The sequence below is a fragment of the Carettochelys insculpta genome, chromosome 3 (assembly GCF_033958435.1).
Source record: "Carettochelys insculpta isolate YL-2023 chromosome 3, ASM3395843v1, whole genome shotgun sequence".
NCBI lineage: Eukaryota > Metazoa > Chordata > Testudines > Carettochelyidae > Carettochelys > Carettochelys insculpta.
The window spans coordinates 204298-216367 of record NC_134139.1 but is presented as its reverse complement, the minus strand read 5'-3'; the positions used below and the strand labels follow the sequence as shown (position 1 = coordinate 216367).

General features: G+C 46.7%; 1 protein-coding gene across 7 annotated transcripts in view; it reads left to right on the top strand.

Moving 5' to 3' along the window:
* Positions 1-12070, top strand: part of SLC8A1 (solute carrier family 8 member A1) — a 392824-nt gene that overhangs the window by 360766 nt on the left and 19988 nt on the right. For all 7 annotated transcript variants that reach the window (XM_074989180.1, XM_074989184.1, XM_074989182.1 and 4 more), the window contains one exon: positions 10792-11067. In XM_074989180.1, the coding sequence (XP_074845281.1) occupies positions 10792-11067 (276 nt within the window). The remainder of the gene's footprint in view (positions 1-10791; positions 11068-12070) is intronic.

Sequence of the window (12070 nt, the reverse complement as noted above, 5' to 3'; positions counted from 1 at the left end):
CTGCATATGGCTGACCTTGGGGTCGATGGCCATCTCCCCAGAGTCTTGTCCCCTTTAACAGGGCTGCCAGCCAGCAGCATACACACCCAGGCCCTGGTTCAGGGCGGGTTGCAGGCAAACAATCAGTGAGCATGGCCCTGGTTCAGGGCCAGCAGCAGGCAAGCAGTCAGTGAGCATGGTCCTGGTTCAGGGCAGGACAGCAGGCAAACAAATAGCCACCAAAGTGGTGTGGCTTGGGAGAGGTGAGGGGCTGCCTCTCCAGGGGTGGGGTGGGGGAACACAGGCCCTCCCACACCACTGCATCCCAGCCTAGGGCCCTAGCGACAGCTCTCACTGTGAGCTGGGTAGTGGGGATGCAGGCTGCAACAGACTACCACGGGCTCAGTTGGAGCATTCCCCAGGCCACTTCCTACCTTCACCTCCATCACTGTTTGGTGCCCCTCAGAGAGCTTGGCCAGCTAAGGAAGGCAGATCTCCTCCAGATGAGTAGCAGTGGGCAGGTCCACTAGCTGGGCATCTCCACGTCATTTGTGTAGTGTGCAGGGGGCAGGGCCATGGGCTCCGGCAGGTCCAAGGCCTCGGCGTTGCAGGTGGCAAGCAGGACTCCAAGCTCATGCCCATCTGGGTCCACGGGTAGCTGGCCATGGGCAGGCTCTCATGCTCTGGCGGAGCCTCGGGACATGGGGTTTGCTGCAGGCCCAAGCCCTGGTAGATCAGGAAAGTCTGGGTACCTTGCAACTCACTACAACATCCTATTCCTCCTGAGGTGATGTCTCTTCCTCCTCCTCTCATGGAGGCCCTTGTGCTGGTAACGCTGTCCTTGGCATCATCCAGCTCCTCCCCATACATGGCTGTTACAGGTTCATCAGACTTGGGGCCTTCACCCACTGACTCTAGGGCAATCCAGGAGCTTCTCTGCTGTGCAGCCACCAGCCTTAGTCTTCCTGTGAAGGAAGTCACTAAGTTTGTTGACCCCACTTGTGACATTCTAGCCTTGGAAGGTCTCTCCCATGTGGCCCTTCCCTTTAAAAATACTATCATGACAGCTGCCTTTACTATTGGCAGACACCACCCTCTATCCCCGCAACTGCTCAGGGGGTAGAACACAAGTATTTTGCGGCAGTGAAAGGCTGAGAGCACCTCTACACTCACCCACGACCCTGCTCTTTAGTAGTGAATGCTGTCAATGACAAAGCTCATTACACCAGTGCTTTGGGCAAATTGCAGAGCAATTAGAAGACCAGCAGCCTCCTGAAGTCAAGAAGGGGAAATGTGCTAGATTTGATTCTGCAGATTCTCTCTTTGTATGTCAGAGAGACAAGGTGGGTGAGGCCATAGAAGCTGCTGTTTGGATCTCTTGTGTGTGGGTGTGTTGTCGGAGCTGATGCTTACAGTGCATTTTGCTGTTGGACTAAATCTCATCATAAAGCTGAATTTCAACTCAGCAACATGTCTTTCCTGCCAAGCAGAAGTTCAGAACCCCTAAGAAATCAGATGAGTTAGGAAGGAGGCAAATCATTCTTTTACAAGAGAGGCAACTGACAAGTCAGCAGGCCAAACACCATAAAACTGACAAAACTTCTGCATCTTTCCACTGCTGCAGAAATTGCACAGTAACTCAGCGTCAGATAGTTAAGAGACTGCAAAGAATACATCCTGGCTGCATCTACACTAGCAATTTCTTTCAAAAGATTTTTCAAACGGGGGCTCTTTTGAAAGAGCCCACGGAGCATCTACACATAAAAAGCATTCTTTTAAAAGTAAATTGAAAGAATGTGGTGCTCCTTTCAAACTCACTCTTCCTTTCCTGTTTCAGGAAGAGCACCCCCTTTCAAAAGTTCTTTTCGAAAGAAAATGTGTGTAGACGCTCCGCAGGGCCCTTCTTTCAGAAGAACAGTCTTCATTTTCAATCTCTGGCCTGTTCTTTTGAAAGAGTGGGAACTGTGTGGATGCTGTTTTTCAAAAGAGCAAATTGCTCTATTGATCCACTTTTTTGTGTGTGTACACACTCTTTCAGAAGAAGCTCTTTCGGAAGGGATTCTGTCGAAAGATCTCTGTAGTGTAGACATAGCCCCTGTGGAGGACAGTGACCAAAACCATAATAAAAGATTACATGAAGACATAGACACCTCAGTGAGATCAGGACTTCATTGTGCTAGGTGCTGTACAAAATAAGAGTTTGTCTAAATAGAATAGGCATGCATCGGGAAAAGACTTGCCTAAGGTCCCATAGCATATTGGTGAGAGGTAACATATTGTCACAAGATTAGTTCAGAGAGGATAACCTGAAGCAGGGTTTCTTAAAAGGATGAGGTTTTCTGCAGCCTCAAAAGCCTCCCATCTGGAGTGCTAAACAGCAGGCCATCTCTGTATTGCCTTGGTGTTTGCTGGCACTCATAGTGGTATCAGTGTCCTGCACCACACAGCCTCCTGGCGTCTTCAAGCAGCATCCCTGCAGACATGGAAGTTTGTGAGTTCAGAGGGCTGTGGCTTTCAGTAGGGCTTGGGCTTGGAAAATCTCTGTGTTCATCAGCAAGGGTGGGTGGCTGCTCTCTGAGGCCAACAAAAATTGTTCTGAGAATCTCCCTGACCTAAATAGAAAGACAAGGATAGGAAGAGGGGATGTTGCAAAGAAAAGGGTGGTAAAGGGGATGAAGTGAGGAGGAGTGAGGCTGAGATCAAGAGATTGGGAGGGAGATGATGAGCGGGAGCAAACAGTCAATCAGCATAGGCCAGACAAAGGCCAGTCAGAACTGTTGGAAGTCTCCAGAGAACCAAGATTTGGTCAATTCTCCACCTGCTCTAACCGTCTGGAGTCCCTGGCCAGTTCCTCTTCCTACAGCTTTTCCCTAAAGTCATGGGGTAGAGTCTCAGGGGATGTCTTTCCCCCAGACTGGTTGGAGTCTCCTTACATGGTTCTAGATCTAGGAATTTACTTGGGGCAAGGAGGTGGCCTGAACTAGGCCCTGCTTTATCCCTCTTCTCAGCAATCTCTGAAATTTACTGTTGATAAATGCAAAGCAATGCACTTTGAGAGAGGGGACGTATAACTAATCAAACATACAGGTTTCTAAATTAATGGTGTCAGCACAGGACAGGGACCTGGGCATCATTATACAATGCACAGCAGAAACCTCTGTTTGATGCCTATTGCGCTCAATCTTTCTAACACACTGTTCACATGCACAAACCAGGTGATGGAGAAGGATATGGATAATTGTCTGACAATGCCTTTTGATCAGTCAGTGAGGTAAGGAGTGGCTTCATCTGGATCACTGTGTGAAGTAATGGGCATCCCATCTCATAAAGAATATTGTAGAACTAGAGTGATTCAGAGAAGAGCAACATGAATGATCAAGGGCTTGGGGAAGCGTTTGGGAAGATTTGAATTGTTACCTCAGAAAGCAGATGAGCAAGAGGGGAAATTGTAAAAGCCTGTGAAATACAGAGTGGTTTAGAGAAGGAAGGTTGGGAGCTTCCGTGTTTGTGCAACACGTAGCACAGTGTTCCTAGGGCATGACTGGAGCTAACCATAACACAAAATAATAATGTGTAATCTGAACCTGAAGGTCTCTGAGCAGGTTTTAGGTTCAGTCCTCACATATCCTCCCTTTTCCAGCCTCCTTCAAAGCACAGTGATCTTATTACCTTTAATTTCAGCAGCTTGATGTGTTCAGTTCAGTGATACTATTCTCTTGCTGTTTCTAGCCCTTGAAACAAATAAAGAACCATCACAGGCTCTCACTGTGCAGGTTTTCTTTCCATTAACAGATGTAAATCCTGTGGGGGGTGGGAGAAAGAAAGCCAGTCTTTATCTGTGACTTCCAACGTAAACCAACAACTTGTTTCCCTCCTCGCTCTCAACTCAAATGGATGGTGCATCTACTGCAGTCATGAAACAGGTACAGAGCAGAGCTCCTAGATAGTCAGGGGAGTGGAGGGCCTTTTCTGTAAGAGGAAACTAAAAATTCTGGGAATGCATAGCTTAGAGAAGGCTGAGAAGGGGTACACTTGTTCTCTAGAACTACATCATGGGTAAACACAGGAAGAGTGAGAAGATATTTAAAGTTAAAGAAAGAGCAGATTTCCTTTAAACTGTGGAGTGGGAGGGAATCAGCGAATGTTATGAAAAGAGAGCTTGAATTATAAGCAAAATAGAGATATAAGCCTTACATTTCCAGCTTGTAAAGAAGTTAATTTAAAAGTTAAATGAAATCATGGATTTCCTTACTTATGCCTGGTTTTGGAGGGACTTGGGTGGTGTTCTTTGAGACAGATTAATTGGGTAGTTTCACAGTCTTGCGTTCAGTTATAAGCCATTGAGGGGGGATTTCCTGCTGAGCAGGTCTTTGCCCACAAAGGCTTATGCTCCAAAATATTTGTTAGTCTATAAGGAGCCACAGGACTTCTTGTTGTTTTTGAAGATGCAGACTAACTCAGCTATCTCTCTGATACATGTGCTCATAGGGATCCCTTAAAGTTTTGCATGTGTTAAGGAGATGTGAGATTTGGTTCTTGCTGGTTCCATTAGCCTGTGAAATAATATTTTCATTTACTGTTCTTCCTGATTATCACTAAACTTAGATGACTAGCTCGCTGATACATTGTCTAGCAGTATTGTTTTCAATGTCTTACTGCTGTATTATTGTTTACACTTGTTAGTGACACACAGTTTGGTTTAGAGAAATCAGATTTAGAACATACATTTATTTCTACACTTCTCCTTGTTGAATTGCATCAGATTTATTTTATCCCAATCCTCCAATTTATCCGGGTCCCTCTAGATCCTATCTCTACCCTCCAACATATCTACCTCTCCCCTTAACTTAATGTCATCTGTAAACTTGCTGAGGGTGCAATCCAGTCCCTTATCCAGCTCATTAAAAAAGATGTTGAACAACACTGGCCCCAGAACTGAGCCTTGGGACACTCCACAGGAAATCAACCACCATCCATATATTGAGCCATTGACCACTACTCGTTAGGCCTAACTGTCAAGCCAGCTTTCTATCCATCTTATAGTCCATGGATCCAATCCATGCTTCCTCAACTTATGGGAAAGACTCTTGCGGGAGATTGTATCAAAAGCAACAAGAAGTCCTGTGGAAGTTAAGTTATACAGTCATACCCCAAGATACACCCATTCGGGTTATGAGAATTCAAGTTTATGAGGAGTTTGATTTAAAACCCCTACCTTGTCTTACGAGGCATTTCCTCGAATTTACAAGGACCGATTTCAATTTTGTGCCCCTAAGCAGGACACGGATGCCCTGTAGTGGGGGAAAGGCTGCAGCTCCAAGCCACGGCTGCCCACAGCTGCATCCCACCCGTCGTGTCTCTCCTCAGCGCCTGGCGGCTGTTTCCCGGAGCCCCTGGCCTAGCCTTTACCTGTGGCTGGTCTGGGTCTCTGCCTCAGCTCTGCAGCAGTGGCACGCCCCGGCCCAGCTGGCAGCCGTGGGCTCCCAGGTGCTCCCGCAAGACGTGGCTGCTGGGTGTGCACCCATCCCAGCCCCGCCCCTCCCATTCACTCCCTGGGCAGCTAGGGGGCCACTGCTGCCTGCCCTGCGCAGCTATGCCTCGGGTGCCACTTGCCGCCTGTGGCATTACTTTGCATTTAGCACCTTGGCCGCTGCTGGTAGGGCCTCTCCGCTGCACAGCCCCGCACGAGCGAGGCATCACCCCTTGCCAACTGGGGGCCTCCTGTGCCTGCCTAGCTCCCCGCGCGGCCAGCCCCTGACACCGCCCTCTTCCCACTTAACCTAAGCTGCGCTCAGGGCAGGCTGCCTCCCTGTGCCCTGCTCTGCCCTGCCTGCCCCCTAGCACCAGCCCCGCTTCTGCAGCCATGGGCAGCTACCCGGCTTTGTGCCCCACCTCCCAGGCACTCTTCAATTTCCATTCCCCTGTCTCTGCAGGTAAACAGACATATTGTAGAGTAATTAATTAAGGGAAAATGCCTTGTTAGGTAATGTTATGATAACTCACGTTAACAATTGAAGTAATTGTGTTCATTTTAATGGGATTTGGTGTTGTTTTAGCATAAATGGGTGTAAATTTTGGGGCTCAGGAATGCATAAAATTTTTTCCCATTGAAATTAATGGTCATTTCATTTTCGACTTACAAGAATTCTCCCTAAGAGGAGTTTTTCAGGAACGAATTACCCTCGTAAGGTGAGGGAAGACTGTATCACATCCACTGACTTCTCAATGTCCACAGAGCCTGTTACCTTGTCATAGAAGCTAATCAGATTGGTCAGGCACGACTTGCCCTTGGTGAATCCATGTTTACTACTCTTGATCACTTTCACCTCTTCAAAGTGCTCCAAAGTGGATTTCTTGAGGATCCCTTCCATTATTTTCCTAAGAATTGAGGTAAGGTTGCCCTGTCTACAGTTCCCTGGATTGTCCTTCTTTCCATTATTTTAAAAATGGGCACTACATTTGCCTTTTTACAGACATCCAGGATCTCTCCCAAGCTCCAAGAGTCTTCAGAGATAAAGGCTAAAGGCTCATCAATGACATCTCCAATTCCCTCAGTATCCTTGGATGCATTAAATCCAGACCCATGGATCTGTGTACATCTAGTTTTTCTAGGTAGCTCTTAACTCGTTCCTTCCCCACCAAGGGCTGCCCTCACCTTCCCGTACTGCATTGTCTAGCACCGTAGTGTGGGAACTGTCCTTTTCCATGAAGACTGAGGCAAAAAAATATTGAGTACTTCAGCTTTTCTTATGCCATCTGTCACTAGGTTACCTCTCTCATCCAGTAATGCCCCACACCTTCCCTGATAGCCCTCTTATTGTTAACATACCTGTAGAAATCCTTCTTGTTACCCTTCACATCCCTTGCCAGCTGCAGTTCCAATTGCGCTTTCACTTTCCTGATTACTGCCTGGCATTCTCCAGCCATATATTTACACTCCTCCTTAGTCAACTGTCCCCGTTTCCATTTCTTATATGCATCCTTTTTGAGGATAAGATGACCAAGGATTTCCCTGTTAAACCAAGCTGGCTGCCTACCATATTTGCATTTCTTACTATGCAGCGGGAAGGTTTGGGCCTGTGCCTTCAGTAAAATTTCTTTAAAATACTGCCAGTTCCCTTGAATTTGTTTCCCAAGGGATCCTGCCCATCAATTCTCTCAAGGAATCAAAGTCTGCTCTTTTGAAATAAAGGGTCGCTGCAGCCCAAATTGACACCCACTTCTATTTCTCCTAGTAGTTCTTTCCTTTTTTGTGAGAAGCAGATCAAGTTGTGCACGGCCCCTAGTCAGTTCCTTCAGTGCTTGTGCCAAGAAGTTTTCTCCAGCATTCTCCAAAAACTTCCTGTATTGTAATTTTCCTGTATTTGTGTGCTGCTGTATTGGTCTCCCAACAAATGTCCAGACGATTAAAGTCTCCCATGAGAACCAGGGCCTGTGATTTGGAAGTGTCTCTAAGTTGTATAAAGAAGTCCTCATCTACCTCATCTCCCTTATCTGGCGGTCTATAGCAGACACCAACTGCAACATCACCTCTGTTGTTTCCACCTCTAAGCTTAACCCAAAGACAATCAACTGTTTTTTCTTCCTCCTTATACTGGAGCTCTGAGCTATTATACTGCTCTCTCACATAGAGTTCAACTCCTCTGCCTTTTCTCCCGTCTGGCCTTCCTAAATAGTTTATACCCTTCCATGTCCATTCTCCGGTTATGCAATCATCTCACCAAGTCTCTGTTATTCCAACCACCTCATACTACTTTGGCTGTGCCAAGGCTTCTAGTTCTTCCTGTTTGTTCCCCAGGCTACTTGCATTTGTGTGCAAGCACCTTAGAGAAGTAAATGATTGGCCCACTTTCTCCTCTTCATCCAGGAAACCTACTTTAGTGTTCCCTACTCCTTTGCTGCTTAACTTAGGGCTTGTGTCACTATACCCCAATGAACCTAGTTTAAAGCCCTCACTAGGTTTGCAAGCCTGCCTGCAAAGATGTTCTTTTTTCTCTTCTTTTGGTGGATCCCGTCTCTTCCAGTCCTTGTTCACGAAAGAGAATCCCATGGTCAAAGAAACCAAATCCTTCTCTGCAACACCACCTACGCAACCACACATTTACCTCTGCAATTCGACGATCCCTACCCGGACTCCTTCCTTCCCCAGGGAGGATAGAGGAGAACACCACTTGTGTTCCATATTCCTTGATCTTTCTTCCCAGGGTTACGTAATCCGCAGTGATCTTGTTAAGGTCGCTCTTGGCTGTATCATTGGTTTCCAGACAGAGAAGTAGAAAGGGGTAATAGTCTACAGGTTTGACAATTTTTGGCAGAGACTCAGTAATATCCTGGATTCTAGCTCGCAGCAAGCAGCAAACTTGCCGGGATTCTAGGTCTGGATAGCAGATGGATGACTCTGTCCCTCTTAGGAGGGAGTTCCCGACCACCACTAGCCATCTTCTTCTCTTAGGGGTGGTGGTCATAGAACCCATATCCTTCGGGCTGCGTATCCCATGCCTTAGAAACCATGGGGTCTCCTTCTGATCCATTCCCTGTGAGATATCAGCCCCAGCTATCTCCACCATATCACCTTTGCAGAGAGGCTGAAAGCAGTTACTTAACTCCACTGGAATTACAGAGCCCTGAATTGGTTTTCTCCTCCTGGAGGTAACATGCTTCCAGTTCTCTTCCTTGTTTTGAACAGCTTTTTGTTCCTGCAGTATTATATGGTGACTTCTATCTCAAAAGTCATCACCTTCTCTGATGGACCTGAGGGTTGATATTTGGGCCTCAAGTCCTCTAACATTCTCTTCCAAAATGGTTACCAGCTTGCACTGGTACATACAAAATTCTTTGTATCATCCAGGAGGAAGACAAACATGGCACAGGCCATGCAGGTCACAACAGTAGACATATCGGTAGCCATGTCACCATTCATTTTCTGCCTTTTCATAGCATTCCCTTAGATATTTCTGGTGATGCTTTGAAGGGCACTTCTGCACCTTCCATTCTGTCCTAACTGCCCATTCAATCCTGCTGTTGCGTCTTCCCTCCCACACCCCTCACCCTGAACCTTTCCTTCCAGACCCTGCATTTCCAGCCTGCTCCTTCACCCCACTCCTGCCCAGATTGCCCACCTCCAGCCCATTCCTGCAATTCCCTGTCACCCAGACCCCACACCCCAAGCCCACTTCCTGGAAGCCCCCTCCCACACTGAACCCATCATTTTTGGCCCCACCCCAGAGCCTAGAGGGGCCCACAAAATGTGCCAGCCCCAGCAACCCTAGGCTCTGGGGTTGGTGTGTGAGGGGAATGAGACCCGTGTATCTTTTTTTTTATGTTTTCAGTCAGGGACCATGTCAGTTAGAGGTTTTTTGTTTTATTTCTGCTTGTTTGTTTGTTTCTCACTTGGTTGATTTTTCCATGAGTCAGTGGCCTCTGATCCTAAAAAGGTTTCTCACCCTTGACTATATAATCATATTGGTCCCTTCTGGCCTTAAAGTCTATGCATCTATTGATAGTGGCATAAGACATAGGGATAAATCAGCCACAAATTCTGGCTAGAAGTTAGAATAAGGATTCTAACTATCAAAGGAGTGAGGTTTTCGAATGGCCGCTCACTAGACATTGTAGCTGTGTCTACACGTGCACGCTACTTCGAAGTAGCGGCACTAACTTCGAAATAGCGCCCGTCGCGGCTACATGCGTCGGGCGCTATTTCGAAGTTAACTTCGACGTTAGGCGGTGAGACGTCGAAGTCGCTAACCTTGTGAGGGGATCGGAATAGCGCCCTACTTCGACGTTCAACGTCGAAGTAGGGACCGTGTAGATGATCCGCGTCCTGCAACGTCGAAATTGCCGGGTCCTCCATGGCGGCCATCAGCTGGGGGGTTGAGAGATGCTCTCTCTCCAGCCCCTGCGGGGCTCTATGGTCACCATGGGCAGCAGCCCTTAGCCCAGGGCTTCTGGCTGCTGTTGCCGCAGCTGGGGATCCATGCTGCATGCACAGGGTCTGCAACCAGTTGTCGGCTCTGTGGATCTTGTGTTGTTTAGTGCAACTGTGTCTGGGAGGGGCCCTTTAAGGGAGCGGCTTGCTGTTGAGTCCGCCCTGTGACCCTGTCTGCAGCTGTGCCTGGCACCCTTATTTCGATGTGTGCTACTTTGGCGTGTAGACGTACCCTCGCAGCGCCTATTTCGATGTGGTGCCGCGCAACGTCGAAGTTGAACATCGACGTTGCCAGCCCTGGAGGATGTGTAGACGTTATTCATCGAAATAGCCTATTTCGATGTTGGCTTCACGTGTAGACGTAGCCTGTGAGGGCAAGAGCTCAGCTTGTCTAAAGAGATCTGGACACATTTAGGAGTGGGCTTGTATGACGCTGGGGCAGAGTTCTTTAGCCCTCAGCAGTTCACAAGTTTTGGACTCAAATGTCAGCACTACCTGAAAGCCTTCTCAACTTTGGAAAATATAGGTCTCTCTGGTCCACTGTGCCACAGTCAACTGTGTGGTGACCTTGGACAAGTGTTGTGGCATGAGATTTTTGCAAGTGCCTAGCTGAGTTAGGAATACAGTGCTCTCCTACATATTTTGGTGCTTTTGAAAATCCTGCCCTTATTCTCTCTGGGCCTCACTTCCCCATCTATGAAATTATGGTGATAATTAAAATACTACATCCTTACCTCACAGGGGAATGTTGGGGATGAATTTCATTACTGACTGGATGAGGTTCAAACAGTGCAGTGCAGAGGGATCTGTAAGGACCTAGGCAGGAGTGGGACACTCTGCCATGCAGCTCTGGGTTTAATCAGATGCTGGTATTGTTGCTTCAGGTGAGGATGACGACGATGAGGAATGTGGGGAAGAGAAGCTGCCCTCCTGCTTTGATTATGTGATGCACTTTCTGACTGTCTTCTGGAAGGTTCTTTTTGCCTTCGTCCCCCCAACGGACTACTGGAATGGCTGGGCCTGCTTCGTTGTCTCCATCCTAATGATTGGTTTGCTGACTGCTTTCATTGGGGACTTGGCTTCCCACTTCGGCTGCACCATTGGCCTGAAGGATTCAGTGACTGCAGTCGTGTTCGTTGCCTTGGGAACGTCAGTGCCAGGTAAAAAAGTAATTGAATGCCATGACCTTTGCCATCTTGCCCCTATGCAGTGTATTTGGGATTCAAGGGGAGTGAGCAACAGTAATGCAGGTCTGAGTCCAGAACTAAATACAGCAATCTCTTTCATATCTGGCAGCCCCAGGACGAGGAGGTTGCCAGATATTCAAATATTCTGGATAATATAGAGGTATACCTAGCAATGCGTAACACTAAAGAAAAACAAGATTAGATATTAAGAAACAAACAAAAATGTATGCAGAGTACTTTATTTACCAACAACAGTAGTATTGTACACTGTAAACTTATCCTGTATTTGCTGTATTTATTTGTATTTTCTTTCACTGTACTGTATTTATGGAAAGCGTAACTAAAATTTACTTACGGTTAAAATGACGGTTATTTGAGAGTTCTGGATGATAGAATGCCAGATATGAAAGAGTTTACTGTAATAACACTGTCACCAGATGGAAAACTCCAGTAGTGTGATTCCCTTTTTGGTGGCTGTGGGTTATTTAAAGTATAGCTTTAGCACTGAATTTCCAGGCTTTCTGATGTTTTGAAAACAACTTATGCCTGATAGTTACAGTCTTAATTTCAGCAAACTGTCGGAACAGAATTCTAGTTGTCCCATGAAGTGCAAAAGAAGCAAGTATGAATCCACATCTTTGCTTTCTCCTCTGACAGCAGAGTGTTTTTTTCACATCTTATGTAGGTATGACATTAACTACACTGAACTGTTTTTTTTCAAAAATCTCTTTTAAAAAAAAAGTGTCCTTAATCCAGTCCAGATATAGTTACTGTATCTGGCAACCCTTACACATCCTTGTTTATTTCTTTTAGATCCCAAAAGATTTTTTCTGAACAATTCATGGGCAAAGATGAAGCGGGTCTTTGCCTACAAAAGCTTATGCTCCAAATTATCTGTTAGTCTATAAGGTACCACGGGACTTCTTGTTGTTTTTGAAGATACAGACTAACTTGGCTACCTCTCTGATATTTGTGA